The 24,220-nt window shown below is 45.2% G+C and overlaps 2 protein-coding genes across 4 annotated transcripts; both read right to left on the reverse strand.

Annotated features, from left to right (window-relative positions):
* Window positions 1-440: 440 nt before the first annotated feature.
* On the reverse strand, window positions 441-13,761 carry CCDC181 (coiled-coil domain containing 181). Of its 3 annotated transcripts, none has more exons than XM_056501226.1 (6): window positions 13,673-13,761; window positions 6,138-6,286; window positions 4,763-5,632; window positions 2,628-2,774; window positions 1,846-2,000; window positions 441-1,298 (listed from the first exon to the last, which is right to left on the reverse strand). In XM_056501226.1, the coding sequence occupies exons 2-6, from the start codon at window positions 6,261-6,263 to the stop codon at window positions 1,178-1,180; spliced, it is 1,419 nt and encodes a 472-aa protein (XP_056357201.1). In that variant the 5' UTR covers window positions 6,264-6,286; window positions 13,673-13,761; the 3' UTR covers window positions 441-1,177. The 3 variants fall into 3 exon arrangements, with proteins under 3 accessions (XP_056357201.1, XP_056357192.1, XP_056357182.1); XM_056501217.1 differs by lacking the exon at window positions 13,673-13,761 and adding an exon at window positions 10,351-11,278; XM_056501207.1 differs by lacking the exon at window positions 13,673-13,761 and adding an exon at window positions 7,520-7,693.
* SLC19A2 (solute carrier family 19 member 2) lies at window positions 11,366-22,783 on the reverse strand. The gene is made up of 6 exons (XM_056501195.1): window positions 22,523-22,783; window positions 21,788-22,393; window positions 18,643-18,874; window positions 15,029-15,221; window positions 14,075-14,216; window positions 11,366-13,841 (listed from the first exon to the last, which is right to left on the reverse strand). Exons 1-6 carry the CDS (start codon window positions 22,706-22,708, stop codon window positions 13,716-13,718), a joined length of 1,485 nt encoding a protein of 494 aa, XP_056357170.1. The 5' UTR covers window positions 22,709-22,783; the 3' UTR covers window positions 11,366-13,715.
* Window positions 22,784-24,220: the final 1,437 nt, after the last annotated feature.

Below are 24,220 nucleotides of genomic sequence, written 5' to 3' on the forward strand. Positions count from 1 at the left end.
TTTGCTTGCTAGACACTCTTCTTGCTCTTCTTGCCTTTGGTGTCAGGGGAAGGTACTGGAAGGAGGAAGGCACCTGTTACTTACGTGCCCCATTAGCATGAGCAGTTTTCATTTTGTGTCCATGCTCGTTCTCTATGCTGTCAACAGAGCAGCCTCCAATCCAACACCAGTGCTCTCAATATGCTTGTAACTAGCTCCAAAAATAACCAAGAAAAATACTACCAGAAAATCTGCTTTGCATCTACTACACTTCTGTCTGCTGCAGTACTCCCAGAAAACAGTGTGAATGTGGAAAAATTTAGGAGCAATGCCAGGATCATGAAATCTGTTGGGGCATACAGTTGGACAGAATGCTCCTCTTCTTTCACTAACTTTATGATTTCATGAGTGACTTTGGCATGTTCTCTATCAAGAGTTCACAATTTAGCTGGGTAAGGTGATGCAGTTAGGTAGATTTATTATATTAAACATTGACATTTATATAAGGAACCTATCTTCCTTACTATTGGAAAAGGTCATAATTTGCACAAGCTTTTAATTCTATGGAATAGAAAACTATTGAATATGACTCACAGAAATAAGTTTCAAAACCTGTTGCACAATCAGCTACACATTAGTCCTCAATGAACACTTTCCAGGAACCTAAAAGAACACAGTCCTCTGGTCTAGAGCTGGTCAATAGATCAACAGGAATTGGTACAAGAAACATCATTTTCCAACAACATAACACCTTGCACAGTCTTAATCACTAGCAGCATCAAACAGCAATATTAATCCACCAAAATTTCAACATTTTACACAGTAGCCTGCATCCAGGAATCCATGATGGAGATGAGTATAAAGTGCCTTTTAAAGAAGGGAATGTGTATTTGCTACCCTCATATATACATCTTGCACTCATTTAGATTTGGTTAAACCAAAAAGATCCCTGAGTTATCCATTAAAGCAGGCTTTTCAACTGGACTACAAATAAATAGATAGTAAAATCATTGTCAATGAAGGCAATTGTTAAACTTGCTTGAAAATTTTTAAAACACCACAAAAAGTCAGTAGCTGTAAAGGACAAAAACTCAAACATTAAAAATTAGGAAGATTGTCACCAAGAACTCTGTAGTTACATCAAATTTTAAACTGTAATGATCTATGAAGGGTCCAAAAAGAGGATTTTGGCTCTGAATTAAGTATAGTGGATGCTCCGCCTCTGTCTTGCTCTTCTGGCTTCTAATCTAATCTGCCTGGCTCTCTCTTTAGCAGCCAGTTCTGCTGCTTGTTTCTCTTCTCTCTTCCTTCTCAGCCAGCTGTGGAGAGGGAAAGAGGACCAGAAGTATTGGCAGTTGTAATTTCAAGTTTCACATCATCCATTCAAAGGATATTTGTCCCCCCCTTAACTGGAGGCCACCCTCTCTTGTAGAGTGAAGTTGGGTGTCATGGCTGAGACAGTCTAAAAGCCTGCCACACCCAAATACAGGAAGCACAACTTTTCCACCTCAATTCCCCTGCTTCTGCATCCACCTTTACCTTCCCCTTTTGTTAAAATGGATTAACTTTACGCTCCTTGCATCAACCCAAGCTTGCTCCAGAACAGGCAAGGGTTTGAGGAGAACCCTTTTTTAGCAAAAGGGCTGGGGTTCTGACAAATAACTTCATAGCAGTGAACAAACAACAACAAGGAACTGATGTATTTTTGTTAGGGTATAAGTTTAAAAGGGCATGTTCATGCAAAAAAAAACCCCTCCCAGACAATGAGGACTTCAACAGCAAAGATGTACCATAAGATAGCTACAGTTTCAAAATGATAGACTACAAAAGTTCCAAGTGTGGTCCCTTAGGAATGATCCTACTTACTCTTTAAAAGCTTTGTCACATTCCTCTCTCCTTGGAATAAAGGGCACTTCCTCAGCTTGACGTCTCAAAAATTCAATCCGTCTTTCTTTCGCATATTGTTGGTGCTTTTTTTTAAGCCATAACCTGTAGGCTTCTTCAGGATCTCTGATCACCTCCTAGTTAACAAAAAAGACATGTATACATAAGGGTTATCATACATAAAGGTTACCTTTATACTAATCACATTATAATAGGGTTTTTTTGTATTCAGCTGGCATCTCCCCTCCGTGAAACATACTTTATAAACACACTAGAGCATATGCTAATCTGGCATAGAATATACACATGAGCAAGCATTCAAAGCACTGTGTTTAAAAAGAGCACTGAATTTAGCTTTTCAAGCACATCACTTTAAGGCAGAAGAGCTTTAGAACACCATCTGAATCTCCAGGTTTTGATCAGGTCATGTGCATTAACTGCTTGCTAACAAGTTGTGACGGTAAGGAACACACTCCAAAGAATCTTCTGGCTGCTTGTTCACTGCAGGGCTGCATCAAGTCCTTTTCCTGGTATATGGGAGCATCAGTGTATCCCCTGTGATAGTTAAATTCATGTATGCTGTTTCTACATTGCAAGCCACTCTGCCAAGCAGATCAATCCTAAACCTGCAAGTTTAGCTCTTCATTGAAAACAATGTAACAAGAACATTTCCCATTGCTGTAAATTTTCATACATTTAGCTAAGAACACAGGTTTAGAATTTGGTTTTCCTATTTAACAAGTTCCACATTAGGGAGACCTTACTTTCATTCTCATCTCTTCCAGCTGCTTTGCACGACGAATTCGCTTTTCTTCTTGTATCTGTACTTTCTTCTTCTGTAACCAAGCTCTAAAAACTAATTCATTCTCTTGTCTCTTCAGGTCTTCTAGTTCCCTTTGCTTGTCTTCTTCCTTAAGTGGAAATAAAAGTGAATGCACCTAGTTGTTAAATGAATTATCTTAATCTGCAAAGACTGCTGCAAGCAATAAATAAGCCATTCGAATTGCATGACAGATGCTAAAATACAGATGAAACAGAAATACGCAAAGACTGCATCACAGCTGATACAACATATGGGAAGAAATTGCTAGGAGCACTTCTGTGGTTTGTGATACATTCAGACATTTTCACTCCACTCCTTTTTGTGATTTACTCCATTTCCATGACACCTCTTGACTCACAGACATTTAAATAGCATAAGGCAAAAACTCTTAAAATTAAGTCTGCCCAATATCTCTGGTTAGTTTAGAATCACTTTAAATGGACACATTTTAAAAATAAATGCAGCTCTCATCCTTGATGGACCACTAAACCCTAAAGGATATTTAACAACACATGGATTGCAGGCACTACCTTACTTATAAGGACCTTTTCTTGGACATGAAGTTGCAGTGTATTTACTTAAGTAGTATTAATAGCTTCAGGCTTTTTTCTAGTATGCAAAATGAACTGATATTTACAAAATTGAGAAAAGTTTATTTTACTTATTAATTACATTTTAGCTACTGATAAGTATCTACAAGGAGGAGAAAAAGTTTCAGTTAAAGCTTCAGAAAGTTGACAAGGACATTTTTACCAGGATTTACTCTCTTTGATGCAAAAGCTACAATCCCTACTCATTTCAACACTTCGAGAAATCTAATCTTCTTGCAGATAGATGATGTTGCTCCCACCTACACACAACTTTCAGATATACTCCAAACTTACCATTTCTAATTTACTGGAATGAACAAAAGTCCACCAAAATGAAGGAGATGGAGTCTAGTAATGTCAAGAAATGTTTTATGCCTGTGAAATCCATCACAAAATGGCAAGAATTCCATTCCAGAATGAAGAAATAAGGTAGCACATCCTAATCTTTTCATAAGTCAGCCAACAAAAGAAATTTAGCACACATTGTTAGGAAAATAATCTCCCTTCCCCTCACTACCCTACCTTTTACTTTAAATACACAGAGCATGGTTTCAAGAGATTCTAGTCTTCTGCACACAAAGAAAACACTTCAATTGCTCATCAGATTTTATACCCCTGATTACTAAGCTGAGGCTCAGCCACCTCTTCAAATAAAGCAGGCTAGAGCTCTTTCCACAGATAGATAGTAACCTTAGAAGCTACTTAGCCAGCTTAATTAATAAATCATGGCACAGAAGAATGGCAGATGCTTCATGCTCTTTTTATAGAGCAACACACATAGCAAGTTACCTTTTTTGTAATTGTATCATCATAATGCAAAAAGAAGAAAAACATCAACATTTTTTAACTCTCTGGTAAAGATTTCTGAAGTCCCCATTACAGCTGTCAGACACAGCTGTATATTGACTCTCTAGTAAATATATTTTTTTTCTGTGTAAGGAGCTGAGAAGGAATTAAAACAATTCTTACAGTCACTCTGCTGTGTAAATGTTATATTATGACTGAACACTCTCCCATATGATAACTGCCTAATCTATACCTCTTGAGTACCCAAATGTGCCCCAGCCTTACTGTGGTTAATGTAAACTTCCTGCACTGCAGTACAGTATGTGCAGATGTGACACTGCACGTTACGTTCCATAAATTCTGTGACTGTAACAGAACCTACATATAGAGAGAGTCAAGAAGCAAAAGCAGTAAGAAAAACATAACAGAAGGCCTATTTATGAAGGATATATTAAATAAATACTTCATTTCTCCTTTGAGCAAGGCATGATTCTATATCACTCTGGGAAAGGAGCTTTGAGAGATTCTATATAAACCCCAGAGAATTACTGTTATTATTGCTGTTGCTATTATTACCACTACAACTATTATTGCTGCCTCTTTTATCAAGGAAAAATGGAGTAAATACCCTGAGCACATGGTCTTTGTGGAGCAGAGGAATAGGATGGTCACTGTGATTTACTTTTCTCTATCTATTTACCTCTCTCCTCAGTCTTTCATTCCTTATTTCTCTCTGCTTCCTTAATTCTTTTTGTCTGGGAGTAAGAGTGTAAGTGGAGTTTTTCATGGATGCGTTTGCAGACTCAGTCTTCTGTTTTTCCAGATCTCTTGTATCATTCAAAGCAGAATCTGGCTGCTCCTTAGAGTCAGATGATGGCAATTCTTTAATTTGAAGGGTAGGGGGCGAAGAATTGGAGAGTGGATCTCCAGTATCCGGAATATAAACATTTACAGGGAGCAACATTCCCTGGCTTTCAATATCAGATAAACTTAAGAGTTCAAACTTTCCACCTTTTTCCACTAGGACTCTATCATCTGTCACTTCCACAGCTGAGCCAGCACGTTCTGAGAGTGATGTGCCTTTCTGTCCTGTGTCACCAGAAATATGCATCGCAGACAGCCCAACTGAAAGATCATCTCCTCTTGCAAGGTCAGTTTTACCAACTTCAGCATCTTCTGGAGGAGGAGCCTGAGGAGCTGCCTCGTCCTTAAATTTTAATTTCCGTTCTCTGTTTTCAGCCACAAGAGCCTGATTTTCCAGCTCTTTGTCGGCGCCTTCAATCTTCTCCAAGACATAATGCTTCATTTCTTCATCCTCTCCATCATCCAGTTTCTGCTCATTTTCCAGCTTGGATTCCTGGATAGACCTTTCTCTCTCAGTACCAGATTCATGGTGCTCCTGTTCAGAATCTCCCCTGGATTCCAAATGTTCCTCATCAGAGTATGTAACTTTTGCATCTGCCTCTGAAGGCTGATCTAGTTTTTCTTCCATTTCCTTATTGCCTTCCTGAAAGCTGTCTGCAGCTTTAGGAACTTGTGCTTCAACATCCTCTTCCCTTTCTTCAGGTTTCTAGAAAAATTAAAATAAACTAGTCTCTTCTCTCAACAAAAGAACAGTTATCAAAGAAAGAAAAAAGAAACAATGGGAGAGAAGAACAGTGCAAACTACCTGCATATCAGTGCATGTCATAACTAATGACAGATTTTTTAGCACTAACAAGTCTCTTCATCTTCTTCACGTTCACATTCACACAAAGTTTAACTAGCCAGTAAAGTCATTAGTAACAGCATAAAACCCTAATAAGTGTTGCACAAACACTTAAGGAAATCAGAAGTACTTTTGAAAAAAATGTTTCATTTTCAATGAACACTGAATTTTCTGCTTTACAGATATTATAACCAAACTAACCAGTTTGCTGAAATGTTTTTCACTACAATTCCAAATAACCTTTATTTTCAAGATTCAGTGAATGCACCTACACATTTCAAGAAATACTGGATTTGTGCTTATGATTCCAAATATTACTCAATCTTGTCTTCTAAATAACACAACTAGCATTTAATGCAACAAATACCTCTTCTTCAGGGTTTTGTTTTTCTTCTTCATCAGTTAGGCATTCTGTGTCTTTTTCAAAATCATCCTCATATTCTGCATTTACTGTTGAATCACCCACATCTGCTTGATCTTCCTTTTCACTCATTTTGGTGATGTGTTAAAGTAACACTACAAAAAGGAGAGAGAATAAAATGTTTTCAAACTCTAGTGACACACAAACACTGATATCTCCTGTGACACACACATCAAACTTGTGAGCAGTATCAATACAAGCGTGTTAAACAGTGCCACAGCACCTCAGGACTAAGGATGACTGGATGGCTCAGAAACATGAATGGTTTTGGCCTTTCCAGCTCTGGGTACTGGGAGGTTTGAGTTAAAGCAAATCAAGGTGATTAAAGGTCTCTGTCAGAGTTTAAACTAGAACTCTTGATCTTTTAACAGTTAGCTTTGTGCTTGGACAAAGAGACTAATATTTTATGTTAGTTAGCCAGAAGTGCTACAAACCTCTTGCTTGTATCTTACCTTGTTTGTATCTTATCTTGTTTAAATGCAGTGTAACTTTAATCTCTCATTAATCTATTAATTGGGATGGATATAGTCATGCTCATGACAAAACCGAAGATGAGCCACTATAAGAACTGCATCTTTTAAAAAATTCTTTGTACCACGGGCAGGAACATCTCCCACTAGACCAGGTTGCTCAAAGCCCCATCCAGCCTGGCCTTGAACACTTTCCAGGAATGGGGCATCCACCATCTCCCTGGGCAATCCGTTCCAGTGTTTCAACACCCTCACTGTGAAGAATTTATTCCTAATTTGTAACGAAACTTCCCCTTTTTCAGTCTGTACCCATTTTCCTGTCCTGCCACTGCAGTTCCTGACAAGGAGCCCCTTTCTGGCTTCCCTGTGGGCCCCTTCAGATACTGTAAGGTTGGAATGAGGTTTCCACACAACCTCCTCTTCTCCAGGCTGAACAGCCCCAGCCTTCTCAGCCTGTCTCCATAGGGGAGGTGCTCCTGTCCTCTCACCAACCTCGTGGCCTCCTCTGGACCTGCTCCAACAGCTCCATGTCCTTCTTACATTGGGGGCACCAGAAAAATCCCAAATCTCCAATTCTATTTTGGATATTATGAAGTGATTCAGCACTAAGAGGGACGGAAAGTATTCAGAAGATCTCAAACCTTCATTTTCACCTGCTTCTGTTGTACTTGGGGTGTGTCTGTGACCATTTGTTCTGCACAGCTCAGTAACACCTCTACGCGGTTACACTCGGGCACAGCCACAACAAAAAGCGGGACAGAGCGACGGATTTCTGTCGCTTTGTCCTTCTGCACTAAAACACACAGACAGCCACCCAGGAACCCGAACCCCACGCGGGGCGGTGGGGAACGTCCTCACCAGCATTCCCTGCTCCCCTGCGACAGGCCGGGCCCCGCCGCTCGCTGCCGGGACGAGGAGGCGCCGCCGCCGGGCGTTGCGGTTGCCGTGACAGCGGCGGGGCCGCCCCGCGCGCCACGGCGGCTCCCGAGGGACAAACGCCGCCACCCGCGGGACGAGCGCCGCCTCCCGCCGGGCCCCGGGCGGGCTGGGCCGCACCGCCCCGTTGCCGTGGAGACGGGCCGGGCCTCCGTGCCGCTTTCCGTGGGGCACAATTCCACCTGCGGCCTGGAAACTGTCGGGAGCAGAGGGCTGAGGGGAACTGGGGCACGCACACCCCGCTGGGAGAGGGGCGGGAGTGCGGCAGGCGGCTCTCCCTGTGCAGCCGAAAGCGCTTCTTTGATGCTGTTAAATTATGCACTCCTCAGGGAGCAGCCTCGGTTTGCGTGTTGTATTATTCATCGTGCTCCGGCTGCCAGTGAGCAATCGGATCAGCCCCAGAGGCAGCAGTGTCAGAATCTGGGCTTTTGTTATTCACAGAATCATAGAATTGCTTGTGTTGGAACGGGATCTTGAAGCTCAACCTCCCTACCCTGGGCAGGGACACCTTCCCCAAGACCAAGGTGCTGAGAGTCCCAGCCTGGCCTTGAACTCCTCCGGGGATGGGATAGCCACAGCTTCTCTGGACAGCCTGCTCCAGTGTCTCACCACTAATGAAGACAGCGCTGAATATCCAGACCTCTCTGAATATACACCTCTCTGTGTTAACCACACACTGCTCCTTGAACTTGGAAATGGGAAAACAAACAAACAAACAAAAACACACACACCACAAAAAAAAAAAACAAAAACAAAAAAAAAAACAGGAAAACACCCTGAATTAATTCCCATCTAGGAAACAACAAAAAGACCAAAAAACCCTGATTTGCCTGCAGGGCCAGTGGAGCTGGCAGTGAGAAGGATCAGACTCCTCAGTGCAGCTGGAGAAAGTGGCAGGTTGCAGTTTCTTCTGGGGAGGACCGAACACCCCACAGGCAGTGGATGCTGTGCCCCGGAACCAGCAGGTCCCCAAAGAGCTGTGTGAGCACTAGGCTCCCCACAGAGCACACACAGAGCTCACTGCAAGGGCCAGCAGCTGCCAGCAGCCATCCAGGGTGATAAAGTTCACTCAGCATCACAAGATGCTTCCCAGCACTGCATTTTGGGGGATGACCCTCCTCAGCCTTCCTACCAGCCTGGGCTGCAGTAGCAGGGACCCCTCTGGGGGAAAGAGAGAGGGAGGCAGTTCTCCTCACTGCAGCACTGACATGGTGCCCATCACACTGTCCCTCACATGGCCGTGGCCCCAAGTTGTGAATATGCTGACCTGGCAAAGCAAAGGATGACTGTCTACAAGGCCACACACCTCAGAGGGCAGCACCTCCCCTGTACTAAAGGGCTAATGCTAATGAAAGAAAATACAGGCAGAAAACAGCCATGAAGCCAGTTTGATAACTCAGAGTAACTCAAGCAGGGTCACCCTTTCACTGAAAGTCACACAGGATAGGAAAGCTGAACCTCTTCAAAGGGTGGTTCACGAGTTCTCTGAAGACATCTGTCATTAGAGGCCACATGCTATAGGAAAAGGCTGGACTCCATGACCTCAGAGTTTCCACTTATCCTACACCATACAGTGAAAAAGAAAACCAGGTTTTGACATTGGCTCTAGAGGGCTGGAAGGGCTGCCTTACACTTACCAGAGATAATGCCCAGTTACCTGTTAGGCAATGGTTCCTGCTGTACCTGGTGAACTTCAACCAGTGACCTCACCAGGCCATGCAATTATCCCACCCTTGAAGGCAATATACCGAATTTCTGATCTTCCACATTTCATTTTGACAAGTTCATAGCAGACTAAAATACAGAGAACAGTACCAAGGCCTTCTGCTCTGCTTTTATTGTAAGACTACCCTTCATCTTAAAGCCAGTGCTATCCTTTTCATTTCCAATAAATGCTTTATGTGACTAATTACAAAGCAGCGTGATTAAGACAAGGATTAGACCCCATTGTTAGGATGTCAAGCTGTGATGTTTAATAACAATAACTTAATGATTAAAGGTCAATTGAAATTCATCAATGCATTTATTAACCCACACATCATTAAATGTAAGTTTTCAGATGTTCCCATCATGTGTAAGGAAGCTGGTTATGAAAAATGCAACGAAAACAACAGCAACAGCAGGACTCCAAGGACAGACCCTGACATGTTGGCTGCTGTTTTCCATGTCACTAATGCATGAGATACTGTCCAGGGAACAGATTCATGTAGAGTGAGTGTGCTTCACAGAGAAAGGCTGTGTAACACCTCCAGAGACACATCAAACAAGCACCTTGACAGCTTTTTTTATGCAGTGAAGAAAACAGTTATGCTGTCAACAGCCACTGGGAACAGGATTCAGAGCATCCAGTCTCCTGCCCTTTCCATAGCCAAAGTCCTGCTTTCCTTCCCAGTACTCGGCTACAATCGCACCGATAGAGAAGAAAACACAACCGCTTCCACACAGAGCCCTTCCCCTTCCCTGAGAGCACTGCCAGAGCAGCCGCTGTGTCACACATGCACTCAGCCTCAGCAGGGCTTGAGTGCAACCCTGCCTTGCCCTGGCAGGCTCTCACAGCCACCGATAGCCCAGGGGGACAGCAGTGGCTGCTGCTCCTGAAACAGCAGCTCTGGCAGCTCTTACTATTCCTTGCCTTTCGGACAGAAGCCCAGCACCCAATCTCTCTCTGTAGCAGTGACCTCTAGAACCACACCTCATCCTGCCAGCATCGTAGCAAGCCCAGTGCAGGACAGAGATTCAGTTGTATCACTCACCTCCAGCAGCCCCCAGCATCAACGGGAACAAAGAAACGCACGGCATCCCAGGCAGGCAGCCGCGTGTGGTGTTTATCTCGTTCCCACACTGATAGAGCTGTGTGCTCTATCTCCAGCGCAGAAATTCCGCTCCTTCGCAGCAGCTGCGTGCCCCTCTCAGCTCTCCCAGCTGTGGCAGAATGCGATGGGAGGAGCAAGGATTGACGCAGTTCACGTGGACTGGCTTTACTTGCAGGAGAGCGCAGCCTTTCACCAGCACCAGATGAGAAACACTTGAACCCACCTTAAGCGTAATGCTATACCTGTATTATATTCCTGACATATGCAAGCAGAGATTTTAATCCCCCACACTGTCAAGAAACTCATCCCTCCACAGCTGACTCCTGTATTCACCCAGGGAAGGCAGATGAATGACATTCAGAAAAGACCTGACATACCAGCAGTCCTATCCTTCAGCAAGAAAGCCCTGAAGAAAGCCTCCCCTCCCCCTTTCCTCCCCAGAACATCCTTTTCTCTTGTTTTTGGTGCTGTGCAGGGGGCTTTTTGGGCTACTACCCACACAAACCCCTGTGCCCTCCAGGCTAGCCTTTACTATGAGGTACAGCATTTCTCCTTTAAGGCCTCAGTTTTGTAATTACATCAATGTAAGTATAAAGGTCCTCCTGCATGACAAATCTACACCTGCTTTCCCTTACTGTCACCCCAGTTAGACCAGAGTATCCTGACCAGTGCCACCCTGCATCAGTGAGTGATGATCTCCCTCACCAGACCAGCCTGCACTGGAATTAGAGTGGTGCTTCTGGACTGCTAGCACTTAAGAATCCCCAATACAAGACACTTGCACAGAGTTATGCAAACCTACACAAGCCAGGTTCTTGAAGCCTTGCTTCTTTTGCATGTTTTGTCCTAAATTGTTTTCCTCTTTGTTACAAAGATGCTCAGAACATCCTGCAGCAGCAGTGCTGTGGATTAGCGGGCTATCAAAATAGAAAAAAAAACCACTGTCCACACAGGATATCTCAGAGTATTTTTATTTAACAAAAATAGCTGTTTAATTAGAAACCAACAATGTCCACATGGCTACAGATTTTCACAGGCATCATGAACTCTGTTTACAGCTCCAATCAGGCTCTACAGTCACCTCATCACCACAGCAACAGCACAGCTCAGAACCTGAACAACATCCAGGTGTGGCTTCCATACATTGTGGGCCTGAAGACATACACAGCATAGCAAATCTTTCTATTGTAGTTGCCACAGTTTCATTACTTTGGTACAAAAATCACTGATATTGCTGTAAGACATAAGTTAATTTGTGACTTTTAAAATAGTTGGGCTGTTCCCCATCAAAGATTTGATCTCTGTATGGAAAGTATGATTAAAATTGAGCTGCTCCTTTGGTCACTTGACAGAAGTGCTGTACATCCACTCCCCCTGCCTTGCTCCAACTGCCATCAGACCAAGGAACTCAAAGGACAGACTATCCCTGTCCCAGGAAAACTCATCAGCTAGCATTTCATGGCTTCTGATTTTATTATCTTTTTTAAACGAAAAACTATAGAGAAAGGAATATATACATGGGTGGCTTCAAGTTTCCATTTCAGGATAAGGCAGTTCAGTTTACATGTGTAAATGCCAGTGCAGCTGAGCCCCTCTTTAGGGGGCTGTTTCAGGCAGCAGCCTGCAGAAAGAAAAGCTTTGGGGAGAGAGCTCCCCTGAGCAGCCAGCCTGGAAGGGTCCCTGGATCCCAGGCAGCACATGCCAAACACATTAATCACGTGCCTTGTGTGGTAAAGGCTGAGGCTCACGGAAAGTGATGAGAAATGTCCCAGCCAGGGGGAAACACCTTCCCAACCCCAATACTGTGAAGTTTCCATGGCACTAAAAGCAGGTGAAGAACCAAAGCTGCTTCTTCAGCTGAAAGAAGAAAGGAACTCTAACGAAGACAGAGAGAAGGCAAGGAGGGAAAAGCTGCATTGCACCTTCCCCCTTGCCAGCTTTCCAGTATACTTAAACTCACCACAACCTGCACAGCAACAGGCACACTCTCCACAGGCATTTGTTGCTGTGCTGGTCATGCTGCCTGAGTATCCAAATGCCCAAGCCCAGGACAATTCTGTGCAATTCCTCCTCAGTGTTGAAGCAATTTGGAAAAAATAAATTATTTTAAAAAACAGATATGAGGCAAGTCCCAAATTGCATAAACTGGACATAACAAAAGAATTGCCATCCCAAACATTCATTGTTCTGCTTATGTGGAAAGAAGAGGTAGAACTAGTGGACAGAGACCCACCAGAAGCATAAAGGCATTTTAAAATGAAGGTGGAAAAATGATAGACCATAATCATCATTTTCCAAAGCCTCAGGCAGTCATTCTGCTAACTACCATAATTGAAGGTGTCAATTACATCACCAGTCACAACTCTCTAAGGGCACAAAGAATAGCTTAAAGTCCTGTGAGTTACCTTCCTTCTCAGTGCTATACTACCATACACCATCCCCTGAAACAGTCTAGCCCATGGGTTGTGAGGCAATGACTCCTGCAATCACAGGAACCTGCAGCCCTAAGGGACAATGGCAAAGTTATCCAAGGGTCCCTCGAATTAGCATTTTGCCTATTTCAACTTTCTCTAAGTTTCCCCTCCAGTTACAGTCTCTTGGGCACAGGCCTTCGTGGCACAAGTAGTGTTGCCAATGGCCCATCCACCAGTGCCACAAATTGCCCCAGGACACAGTTATGTTTTTGGGGAAGCACCATGATCAGCTAAGGTCAACCTCTGGCAGCAGGGATGACAGACAGAAACAGGAGAAACAATACAAGCTCCTCAAGGAAGCATGTGCGTATGCAGAAATGTAAGTGTACCAGTCCTCAAAACAGAGCACCCAGCATCACAGGGCAGCTTCAGTGAGAGTCACACTGCAGAGCACAGTCCTCAGGCCACCTCCTATCCCAGGCCTGGGGCTCTTCACAGGGAGGTCTGTTAGTGCCCTTATTTCTGCCCTGTAGCAGCACCTCATGACGGAGAGCAGCAATTGACCAGACAATCACAAAACTGCCTGCAGATGGATAGTGTTAAACTAAAACCTCCCAAGGTCCTCATTCTTTGAGAAAACTTACTGTTCTTTGCTGCACATCCCATACATGCAACAGAAGAACAAAAGGCATTTTAGAAAGAAGATATTTGTTCTTACTTATGTAAGAGCTAATACATTTACCTTCTAAAATGTGCTACTAATATAGTATAAATATGGATCATTTTTATGGATCAGGCACCATTAAGGTGACTGCCTTGGGAAGAAAAGGCAGAGATTAAAAACAGACCTATATCTTCATATGTAGTCCCCAAGAGTCTTTGCTTGGTGCACTACTGGCTTTCAGGAGATCTGCTTTGCACCTGCTGTTGTCTTCTGTAAGCTCTCACAATACTGCAGATGCCACTGACCAAAAACACCAGTGCAATGGCCGCAAAGTAAGAGGCGTAAATCATGAACTGCAGAGAACAGGAAAAGAAAAGAAAATGAAGTGGTTAAACCAAGCAACTATCAGATTCATAGGAATGCTAATAAAATAAATGAGTTCCCTTTCACTTCTAAAATATCAGGAGTAGGTGGTTATTTCTCTTTCAAATCCTTGACCCAGAAACAGGTAGCTGAGCTTTACAGCTTGGTTTATCGTCCTCTCTTCCCCACCTCCCATCAATAAAGGTAAGAGCATCTATCATACCTGGGTGAAGATGTCCAAGCCAAGCCCACTGGCATCCACAACAATCACAGTGAGCAGAGTCTGAAGTGCTAAGGCAATGAAAGTATTGACCCCAAACACCAGGGCATACCGCTCCACACTGAGATTTGTGGCAATCTGGAACCTAGAAAAAGCAACCACCAGAAACATAAGGGAAACAGCATGGGAATGCACAAATGGCAGGAACACTTCTGGACAGAACAACTATGCAACCCGAGGAGTTACACTGACTGATTTAATATTTTCCACAGCTAAATTACCTTGCACCAATAGTGTCCTTTTCTAAATAGGATCACGATGGACTGAGAAGCTAGAAGAGACCCACAGGCACATGCAACTCCTTTTTTAAAAAACAAACAACCAGCCAACCCAACCCACCGTGGGTTTCAGTGTTACTGAAGCAACCCTGCTGTCTGATGTTAAAGGTCTTGTCAAGTAGAAAAGATGTAATGCACTCTGCCCCCCTAGGGCTGTTGGCAATCTCAAAGCTTCAGTCTGTTGCTGTGTGGTCCATAACCTTTTGCATACTCCTAACCATCTTCTTGTGCTTGAGCTGTCTTAGAGTGATTTTGTGGTTCAAAACCAGCTATGCTTTCCTCCTCAAAGCGACAAATAACATTGAAGTAGTTTTCCTACAGGTTAGGGGAAGTTGATGCTTCAATCCAGGCAAGGCATTGTCCTTTCCTCATCTGTTAACACTTCACTCCAGCCACACTTATGAAAAACATCCCCCTAGCAATCAGCACTATCTAATATTTAGAAGTAGTGACTTCAGGCTGCCAAGTGTGCTTGGGCAATTTTAAGCTTGGGCACACTGCCAGCCAAATATATCTCTATGCCTCAGTTTCCAACTTGAATCACAACACAAACCCTTGCAACAGACTCTTGTCACACCACTGTAACCTTGAGAGCAGCTTACGTTACAGAGATACTCACGTTGCTATTGTGATTAGCATCATGTAGATAATTCTGAAGATGACATAGGATCCATAGCACACCCAGATGTTAGGAACAGTGTCCATGACATACACAGCAGCAGCAATAAGAAAGGAGAACAGGGCAAGTGCCACTTCACCCCACATTGCCCAGGATGTTTTTATGTGACCCACAACAACAACTGCAACAGCTCCTGTGAGGGGAAGGAAACCATAAATCTTAGTAATTACAGTTGGAACAATTTGGAGGTGGTGAATTGGGAGCTCTACAGCCCCTAACAGCAAAACATGAATGAAGTAGAGGACACGAATGGGAACACCTCAGCAGCTCTCCTTCCTCACCCCTCCCTCACCTGGAACTCTGCTGTAAACTCCCATTTACTTTTATAGAAACAGGAAAAAAAACCTACATAGGGCAATGCTGACTGCCTCTAAAGTCTCCTCTCTGGCTCAGAAGCACAATAGCCCCAGGCCTCAGACCACTGCCACTCAGTCTTCTGTGCTTGACCGTGGCAGCTCTGTAAATAATTGGGCAATTTCTGTTGAGAAATGCAAACCCTGGTTCTCAAAAGCAGTTACTTAATTATTTAGTGGTGCTTTAGCAGAGGGTAGGAGGGAGAAAGACACTACTGACTTTAATGCACAGCTGTTACAGCTCTCTCCCAGGAAGCAGAAAAACCTACATTTACTGTCATCTCCACACTGGGTTGTAAAAGCAAGATGAGGAGTCCAAATCCACATCTCCTGAGATGCAGCCTAATCACAGGGTATAATCATGCACTATTAATTGTGCAAGAACAATCCTTTACAACTCAGACAGGTTTGGAACTCTGGCTGGATTTTCTGAAGGGGGGTTGGGGTAATAGATAAATCATAAGGTAAGAAAGTATGTGGTATTTTGTGCAATTCAATGAGCAGACAAGGTGTGATTCAAGCACTGTCATAGCTGCAACTACTGAGAAGTTTAAATACATATTACAGTAGTAGAAAATTCCCATTCCAAGTAGGCCTTGTTCTGCAAAAGAGCCAAATAGCAACCAACAGCATAATGGCTGTACACAGCAAACCAGACAAAGAGCATACTGACAAAGGGAGTTTACAGGACATCTCTGAAAAACAGGATAGTGCTCAGCAGTAGACCACTGCACAGAAGTGCTACAGTGCAGTATCTAAGCTCTTTGTAGCCCTCAGCTGGCATGCTGTCTTAGAAAACCTTCAAACACACCAAGACTCCTTATGTACCACCAGTTTGCACAAGCCTGCAATCCTGTCAGACCTTACCTCAGTCTTGCAGACTGGTGAAGGAGGGCACTATGCCAAGGGAAAGGATTTATGTTCCCCCACTACAGTCTTCTTGGTGCCTGCTGTGACACGACCTGACTAACATCTTGTTCTCCCCCAGTAGCAAAACTTGAGATGCAAAAAGAAGCTAAGTCCTAGAGCATTCTTCCTACTGTCTCAGCAATTCTGAAATTTGGGAACAGGTATGAGGATCTCATGGCAATTCATGAACTTGTACTCTCCCTATGTGCCAAGGTTGTATCAGCCTGACACCTAATTGAGATACTCAGTCTCTCTCCTTCAATGAGACACATTCAGCTGATGCAGTGGTTTCACAACCCAACCTGATCCAGGATTGCCACACTGCAAAGAAGGTGCAGGGATGCAACCTAACAGTCAGCTGCTCTCCCTAGAAGGAATACTATTTCTCTTTCCCAGGACAGCTACATGAGTCACCATGCCAACTTAAACCCTTCTGCAGGGCAGAGATGGCAACAACACCCGGTGCAAAGGTTGCCAAACATTGCTCCTAACTGAGCACAGAATGACTAAGAGCAATGAAAATGGCAAATCACATCTGGGATGCAGCAGGAGAAGTATTTCTAGTACAGAGAGAAGAGTGAACAGCACATTCTTCTGTAAGTCTGAGGCCTCACTGAATAAAGCTGAATGCAATTCTGATTATCCACCTTGAAAAGAATGCAACTCAAACCAGGTTTGGTGCAAAGATGGGCAAGTAAGGAAGGGAACAAAGAGTTTAACTTTGGTAAAGAACAACTAGAAAAACCTGTCTTGTCTGGCCCAGAGCAAAGATTTTGTCCTAAAATGCAACCTTGGCATGACATCAGAGATAAATAAACAGCTCATTAATAAATTCAAACTGGAAATCAAAAGTTAAAGCATTTGCATTAGCACTAGGAAGTCAGGTCACAGCATGCTCATTCTTAACAGGTGTTAGGACTTCCAGTACACTTCAAGCTTTTAGTTGTGACTATTAGTTCATTCAACTTTGCTTCTTTCAAGCAATTGGTCTCCAGCAACTGGAAGGATTCTGCCTTTTGAGCAGTTAATGCTAATTTGCCTGAAAACACCATCCAAAATGATTCAATTATTTATACAAATGATACTTGAGAAAAAAAAATCAAAATGGGAAACTAAAAATTTCAGTCATACAAGAGTTTAGGTCCATTGTTCACAGGCCTTTTAAAAAAGGACCTTGTTATCAAATATGTTCAAGATAAGGTTGGAAGAATATCCTTCCCCTTTTTAAAATTTTTTTAAATTGTGCTGCCATTAGGCCACATTATGGGTCTTCTCTTCCTTGATACCAATTCTTCTCCTTCTGGGACAAAGGTAGGATGGCAGAGGAAGCCAATCCAAACAAGAAGTAAGAGTCACAGGCTCATACCAGAGTGGAGAAACAGTGTATGACAGCAAGCTATTTTAGGGTAGGTTTAGCACACCAAGGACTGAAGAGACAAAGTCATCAAGTGGCCAGCAGTTTCAAACCCAACTAATAATGGGCTGTGGACCAGCTTTTAGAACTATAAACCAGACACAGCTTCCTACTGAACTTCAAGAAGGGGCTGAGCACACCCAAGGCAACACTAATAATTTGTTTGTGTACCTTGGTTTCTTTTGCCCCCAAATAGGTGATGTCCACAGCAGATGATGGAACAATGACTCCATCAAAGAAAAGAGACATGCTGCAGGAACATCTAGAAAACCTCTGTAAGGGCATGTTAGCTATTTTAAAAAGGTATTGTCCTAGTTCTGGTAATGAAACAGTATTAAACAACTTCATAAACAAATGCTTGTGTTGACTGACCTACCTGTCCCTTTCAAGTGAGCCAACTTCTTTCATCTTAATAGCTTCTGCTCCTAACAGTGCTGCAATGACTAACCATGGCTCACTGCATGCTGTGTGTGTACAGGAAACCTTCACAGGCTCCTGGAGGAAAATCAAACACACAGGACCCTATGTCTGACTCTGAGTGGCTAAAACAAACACAACCCCACTGTCATGGTGACAGCCAAGAACATCCAGTCAGCCACATGCCTGGAGCCTTCTGCCAGGTATTTCAGAATGAAGATTGGCTTGGGAGTTTCCTCTAAACACCTACGTACTGGATTACAAGAATCAGGGCTGCTTCAGCGACTAACTCACACTGAGCACCCTACCTGTGCGTGTCAGGGAAGACTCACCCCACATGCCAGGGTTTACCTCTCCTGCATACCTGGGGGAATGCATGGCACTTCCAAATCATGCTCTGGTGACCTTGAGGCAAACAAGACATTTCTGACAGCAGAGCAGGAGCCAAGGCAGAAGCTTACCCAGGAGTGTTGAAGCTGCCTCCACAGCACCATTGTAGACGTCCGCCCCGTGAGAAGGCAGCACCATCTCCCACAGGCCCTGAGCATAGTTGATGACCTGAAAGTAGCCACAGGTGGACAGTGCCCACCACACAGACCAGCAGATCATGGTCCTGGAAGAGTAGCACTGCAGGAAGTCCTGCCAGAGATCTCTGAGCACCTTTACGATGTCTACTTTCTGCTTCTGCATTGACTGGAGAAGGAAAGGGAGAGAAATGTTAAGTCTTTGTTTATGAATTCACACTGCTCCACAGAATTGCCCCTTTCAGGTGGTCTGATCACTGGTGAGTGACAGCACCATTCTTGGACACAACCCTCCCACAGAGTGATGAATAGAAAGCTTTCCCATCCCACAGTCTCTGTGCCAAACAGGGCCACATCCTTACATGCACAGGAGGGGTTCAGTCCCAAACACTCCCCCATCTCTGGCTGTCCCCAGCAGAGACCAGGGACTGCCACACATTATGAGAGCAAGTGAAGGGTACCACAAAAGAAACACCAGAGAACAGGACACAATATCCAATTTGACAAGACAGGATCAGAAGCCAGCCATTTACATCATAAAGGCAAAAAGTATCACTGACACTTTTCAGTCCTGATTCAAATTAACCAAATTTTGTAGCACAGAGAACTGTATCTGTCCCCAGATAAGTTGATTTTCTTTACAACAGGCATTGGGAGTTTATAAATACTCAAAGAAGCCATCTCATTACCACACACTCTATCCCTGTTAAAGCTCACCAAGGCTTCAAGAAGGTGAGAGATGTCACCTGGGGATCTAAAAGGAAGCAGAAGCCACTTCCACCAGACACTTGCAAATGGCAGCTCCTGCACATACAAGTGCCCTGACAAATGGCATGAGATAAAAAATGAAGCTTTCAACTCCAAATATTTCTAGAAAGAATATGAAAGGGGTCAGACCCTTAAAAATAATTGAAAATAGATCAATTCTAGCAACAGGAGATGGCAACCATCAAAATTGCTTTTTACATACAGACTGTTACAGTCCTCTTCTTTACCACTTTATGTCAACAGCAGCAGGGGAAAAGAGCATGTCTTTACTTTGTAGACAAAAGTTCCTGGTTACATTTTCTGCATGCACAGATGTACGGATATAGTGTAGACTCTGTAGGTCGAGACCCTTCTAGTCTGAGTCAGAGGAGCAGTTACTTCATGCGAGACTGGGCAGAGCCCCAAGGCCCACCCAGCACCTCAGGCCCCTGTGAACTTGGATTCCCTGCAGGGAAACACACAGCATTGTCACAGGACTGAGCTATTGCTCGTAACATTGTGCTGTCACATGTCCAGTTTCAGAGTGGTTTCCAGACAGCAGCAGCAACTTTGAGCTCTTGGCATCATGCCCTTTCCCTGGGGGAATCATGCAGTGTGTGTCTGGGAAAGACTATTTTCCATGAGCAATAAAATTAATTTCAAAAGATTTTTTACTGAAACCCCAAAAGACCACAGCCTGAAACCTGTCCTGAACTTCCTTTCTTCCACTCCTTCAAATGTCACTGATTTCTAAGCATTGGTGTTATTAAACACCATACAGTCCCATCAGTGCCTTGCCAATGGCATAACTCTTGTTCTGCATGTGGACCCCCTTCCTCCAAAACACAACAGAACAGCTTGGGAAGAGGTGAGCTTGTGGCAATGGGACTTTAGCACGTAATTCTCACAGAGATGATTTCACACAAAGTTCAAATTTAGGTGCAGGAAAACAAGAGAAGGGAATGGTCATACACAATGCAAAAACTGATTTGGCTGTTCAGCCCCAAGCATGTGTCTGGTAAGGTAGAAAGGCCCAGCTGCCCTGCCCTGGCAGTGCTTCTCCAGGACAATTATTCCTACAGCCATCCATGTTTGTGAAAGTGGTCGCTGTTACCTCAGTAAGAAGGACAATCATCATGCTCCAGTGCTCCTCAGCCTTCAGCACTGGTGTAAGTCACCTCTGGGGAGTTCTCCTTTTCTAAACTTTTCTCCACTACTTTGGTACTACATGTACTCTCACAAGAGAGGAGTAAGGCAAACAAAAGGGATGGATAAGTTATATACCCTTCAGCACGCAAGCATAACTCGGGTAAAAATATCCTTGCTCACACATGATTGTGCTGGATGGGGCAGGATTAAGTCCCTGGAATGTTAATACCTTTAATTCCCAGCTGTAGTTGGAGAAGCAGAAAGCTGCCCTGGATGCTGCCTCCCCCAAACCAGCAAACTGTGGCTTACTTGCTAAGAAATACTCACTGCTGACTAACCCAGCAGCTCCTGGCTTTCCTCAGAATGAGCACAGCCTCCTTCTGTCCAAGGAGCAAGGCTGGCCTCTCCCCAGAGCCTCAAATCCCCCTGCCAGGAATCTCCACATGTTTGCATTCCCTGGAGCAGTGTGGCCAGCAGGCAACTACACACTCACACTGGGCCTCAAAACTGGAGGCTGCTCACCCACGGTGAGGCCCAGCACATCCCTCCACAAAGCAAGGGTCCCTGCACTTGTTTCATACAAATGACTTTGCCAAGTTATGCAGCCCACAAAAGCCACAAGCCAGGGCACTACCTTGGCACTCTCAGGGGCTGCATTAAGCTGATACCACGCAAATGTGCCTCCTGTAATATATCCACATTCTGACCTTCTATAACCAATCAATGTCTGCTTCCAAGTGCCCTCAACAACTACTGCAGTTTTCTTCCTAGACCAGTTTCTTTCCAGGATCATACAATAACATATTACACAGCATATTACAGCACAGCTCTCACAACAGCTGGAGTAACAATGTCAAAATCTGAGTACAAGAAGAATTGCTTCTTTTCTGCAAGTCACTGGGTGCATCCAGAAGCACACAGTTTGGACATATGCCCACAGCATTCAAACTGCAGCCTTCTGAGACATGAAGAGCAATTTCAGAAAAACTAAGGAGCAGCCTACCATGCTCAAACACCAAAAGGATGTAATAATTCTTCCTGTGCCATAAACAAGGAAGTGGGATAAGTAAAGGGATACTTTTTTGCTGTTAGATATTACATCTCTACTGCTACATACATAAATGCATGTGTGACAACCACGTCAGTATGGCATCTTCTACTCATGTAAACTCAGGGCACAACTCACCTGTTTCTCTGCTGAATGATTCTCCCCATTTAAGGGAACTTTTGTCTCATCCTCCCAGCCAGGTGTTCTCTGCACATCAGGATGATCTTGGACAGCCGCTCCATTTTTACAGTCCATGACCTTCATTTCACAACCAAGCTGCTGACTTGACTGGTGGTGAAAGAAAAGGCTTTTTCGTGGCATGGGCAGGAACCACGCGGTGCCAAAGGCAATGGATATGCTGGTTAAGGAGACAACGTTCAAGCTGAAGAGGGACCATCCCGCCACGGACACAAGCACCTGCCCAGACACCGAGCCCACCGTGTAGCCCATCAGGGTGGCACTTCGGCAGTAACTGGTGACCTTCTGGTACAGGTTGATATCGACGACACTGTAGATGTAGGAATAATAGGCGATGTCGGTGGCAGTCCCCATCCCGTAGAAGAACTCGAGGAACTGGATGGCCCACAGCCCCTGGGCGTACAGCAGCATGAACCAGGTGACGATGAGGCTCAGGCCCTGCAGCAGGACCACAGGCTTGTAGCGCAGGTAGTCCGTGGCCAGGAACACGGGGAAGAGCAGCGCCAGGTAGGAGTAAGTCCAGACCGGGTAAATCTCGTTGAACACCTGCGGGAGGGAAAAGACGGCTGTGACCGCCAGCACTCACGTACCGCGAACACACAGACACACAGACACACAGACAGACGAACACCCCGCTGGGGGCCGGAGGGAGGAAGGCACGCGGGGCCGCGGTACCTGGGTCTCGGAGAGGTTCTTGTCCGGCCCCAGCAGGTACCGGGTGAGGAAGGGCTCCGACGGCCGCACGCTGCAGAAGAAGCCGTAGGCGCAGAGCAGCGCCGTGGGCAGCGCCCAGCAGCACGTGCCGCCGCCGGCAGCCCGTGGGGAGCGCCGGGCCGGCCGCCCGCCGTGCGAGTCCGCCATGCCGGGCCGGGCCGGGCCGGGCCGGGCCGAGGCGCTCCCGGGCCGAGGCGCCGCTGCGGGCGCGTCCCGGTCACCTCCCGCGAGGCCGCTCCGGCCCGGCCCGCGGCGCTGCGCCCCGCGCGGATTGGCCGGCGCTCGGGGGCGGGGCCGCGCACCGCGCTCGGATTGGGCGGGTCCGCCCGTGGGCGGGGCCAGCGGCCGCGCGCGGGAGGGGCGGGGCAGGGCCGGTCCCCGCGGGTCGCTCGCCGCCGGAGCCGCTCCTGCCCCGCTCCAGCGGGACAGGTATCGGCCTTCCCTGGAAACCCGCTCGGCCAGGGATCCTGCCGGCCGGGCCGGGCTTGTGCGGGCTTTCGGCCGCTGGCCTCTGCCGCTTTCTTCCCTTTCGTGAATAAGAGCTCGAATCACTTCTGTGGTTTAATAAAGCAGCACCTTGCTTTCCAACCGGAAGAAATATTAGACAGGCAGGGGAAACAAAACTATTACAGTCGAAGTCATTATCTAAAGTTTCGCCCAGGATTACTGTTCCTAGAGCTTTGCCAATCTTCTGAACTATTTGCTGTTTTTCTTCTCTATCTATTCCTTTCTATCTAGGTGATTTGCCTTTCCCTTTGCTCCACTTCCTTGATCTCCATGACCTTGCTACCGCTGCTAGGGCTTCCTACTTTATGCCTACGGTTTGTTCTCCAAACTGGCCGATGCCAGAGAGAATTCACACCAGGGCTTAGGCCTCCCACCTGTGCAATTGCATATCCTGCCTCCTAGGCATGTGCATATACGGAGTTGGGTGGAAAAAAACAAGTTCTTCTCAGTGCCAGAACAGATTCCTTGTAGTGTGGAATTTTACTACTATCCATTACTATTATATATTTATTACTATTTTATTACTGTAATCACCATAATCATACCTTAGCTACATACATAGCTACAAAGAGGATTTGGGCCATAAGATTACTTAGCTGTCTGTAAAACACAGTTAAATATTTTGGTCTTGATCGTGTGGCATCAGTTGTTTACTGCTTTCTGACAATCTTCTATGTCTAGCAAAATTTTGTTTCTATTATTCTCCACGTTCTCTTCTGTAGAAAACCTGTAAGGTTTATTAGGGGGAAAAAATGATATTGCCATATATCTACCCTTTGGCTTGAAGCAAAACTCTACATACAAATTAGTTCCTGTTGATATTGGCTTCCATTTCAGCCACCGGCAAGGAACGGCTGATCTTTTCAAACAGCACGGTCCGAGTGAAATGAGCCGAAAAGAAGGAGTGATAAGCGCGTAGCCAGGGTTCCGTGTCACTTGGCAGCGCCTCTGTCCCACTGGCGTGTGGCCCAGGAGCAGGTGATGGAGGGATGTGGCTGTCAGCAGTGTTGGGCACCCTCCAACCGGGGCCGCGGCTTCGTGCCGAGCAGGCGGGAGCAGAGAACAAACCCTGGGAGCTCTCGGTGTGCCCTGCCTGGCGACAGCTCCCACAGCTTCCAGGCTGCCCACAGGATCTCATGGGCGGCCTTGCTC

This window comes from Oenanthe melanoleuca, chromosome 1 (genome assembly GCF_029582105.1).
Source record: "Oenanthe melanoleuca isolate GR-GAL-2019-014 chromosome 1, OMel1.0, whole genome shotgun sequence".
Lineage (NCBI taxonomy): Eukaryota > Metazoa > Chordata > Aves > Passeriformes > Muscicapidae > Oenanthe > Oenanthe melanoleuca.

What these genes read in the sequence shown, in the direction of transcription:
- CCDC181 (XM_056501226.1), bottom strand. Translation starts at nt 6,263, where the DNA reads ATGAGTGAAAAGGAAGATCAAGCAGATGTGGGTGATTCAACAGTAAAT. An exon ending in ATGAAAGACTGAGGAGAGAG is followed by an intron (nt 2,775 to 4,762) that starts GTAAATAGATAG and finishes TTTCCACTTAAG; the next exon opens with GAAGAAGACAAGCAAAGGGA. An exon ending in TGGAAGAGATGAGAATGAAA is followed by an intron (nt 2,001 to 2,627) that starts GTAAGGTCTCCC and finishes TTTGTTAACTAG; the next exon opens with GAGGTGATCAGAGATCCTGA.
- SLC19A2 (XM_056501195.1), bottom strand. Translation starts at nt 22,708, where the DNA reads ATGGCGGACTCGCACGGCGGGCGGCCGGCCCGGCGCTCCCCACGGGCT. An exon ending in AGAACCTCTCCGAGACCCAG is followed by an intron (nt 22,394 to 22,522) that starts GTACCGCGGCCC and finishes TCCCTCCCGCAG; the next exon opens with GTGTTCAACGAGATTTACCC. An exon ending in ATGCTAATCACAATAGCAAC is followed by an intron (nt 14,217 to 15,028) that starts GTGAGTATCTCT and finishes TGCTTTTTCTAG; the next exon opens with GTTCCAGATTGCCACAAATC.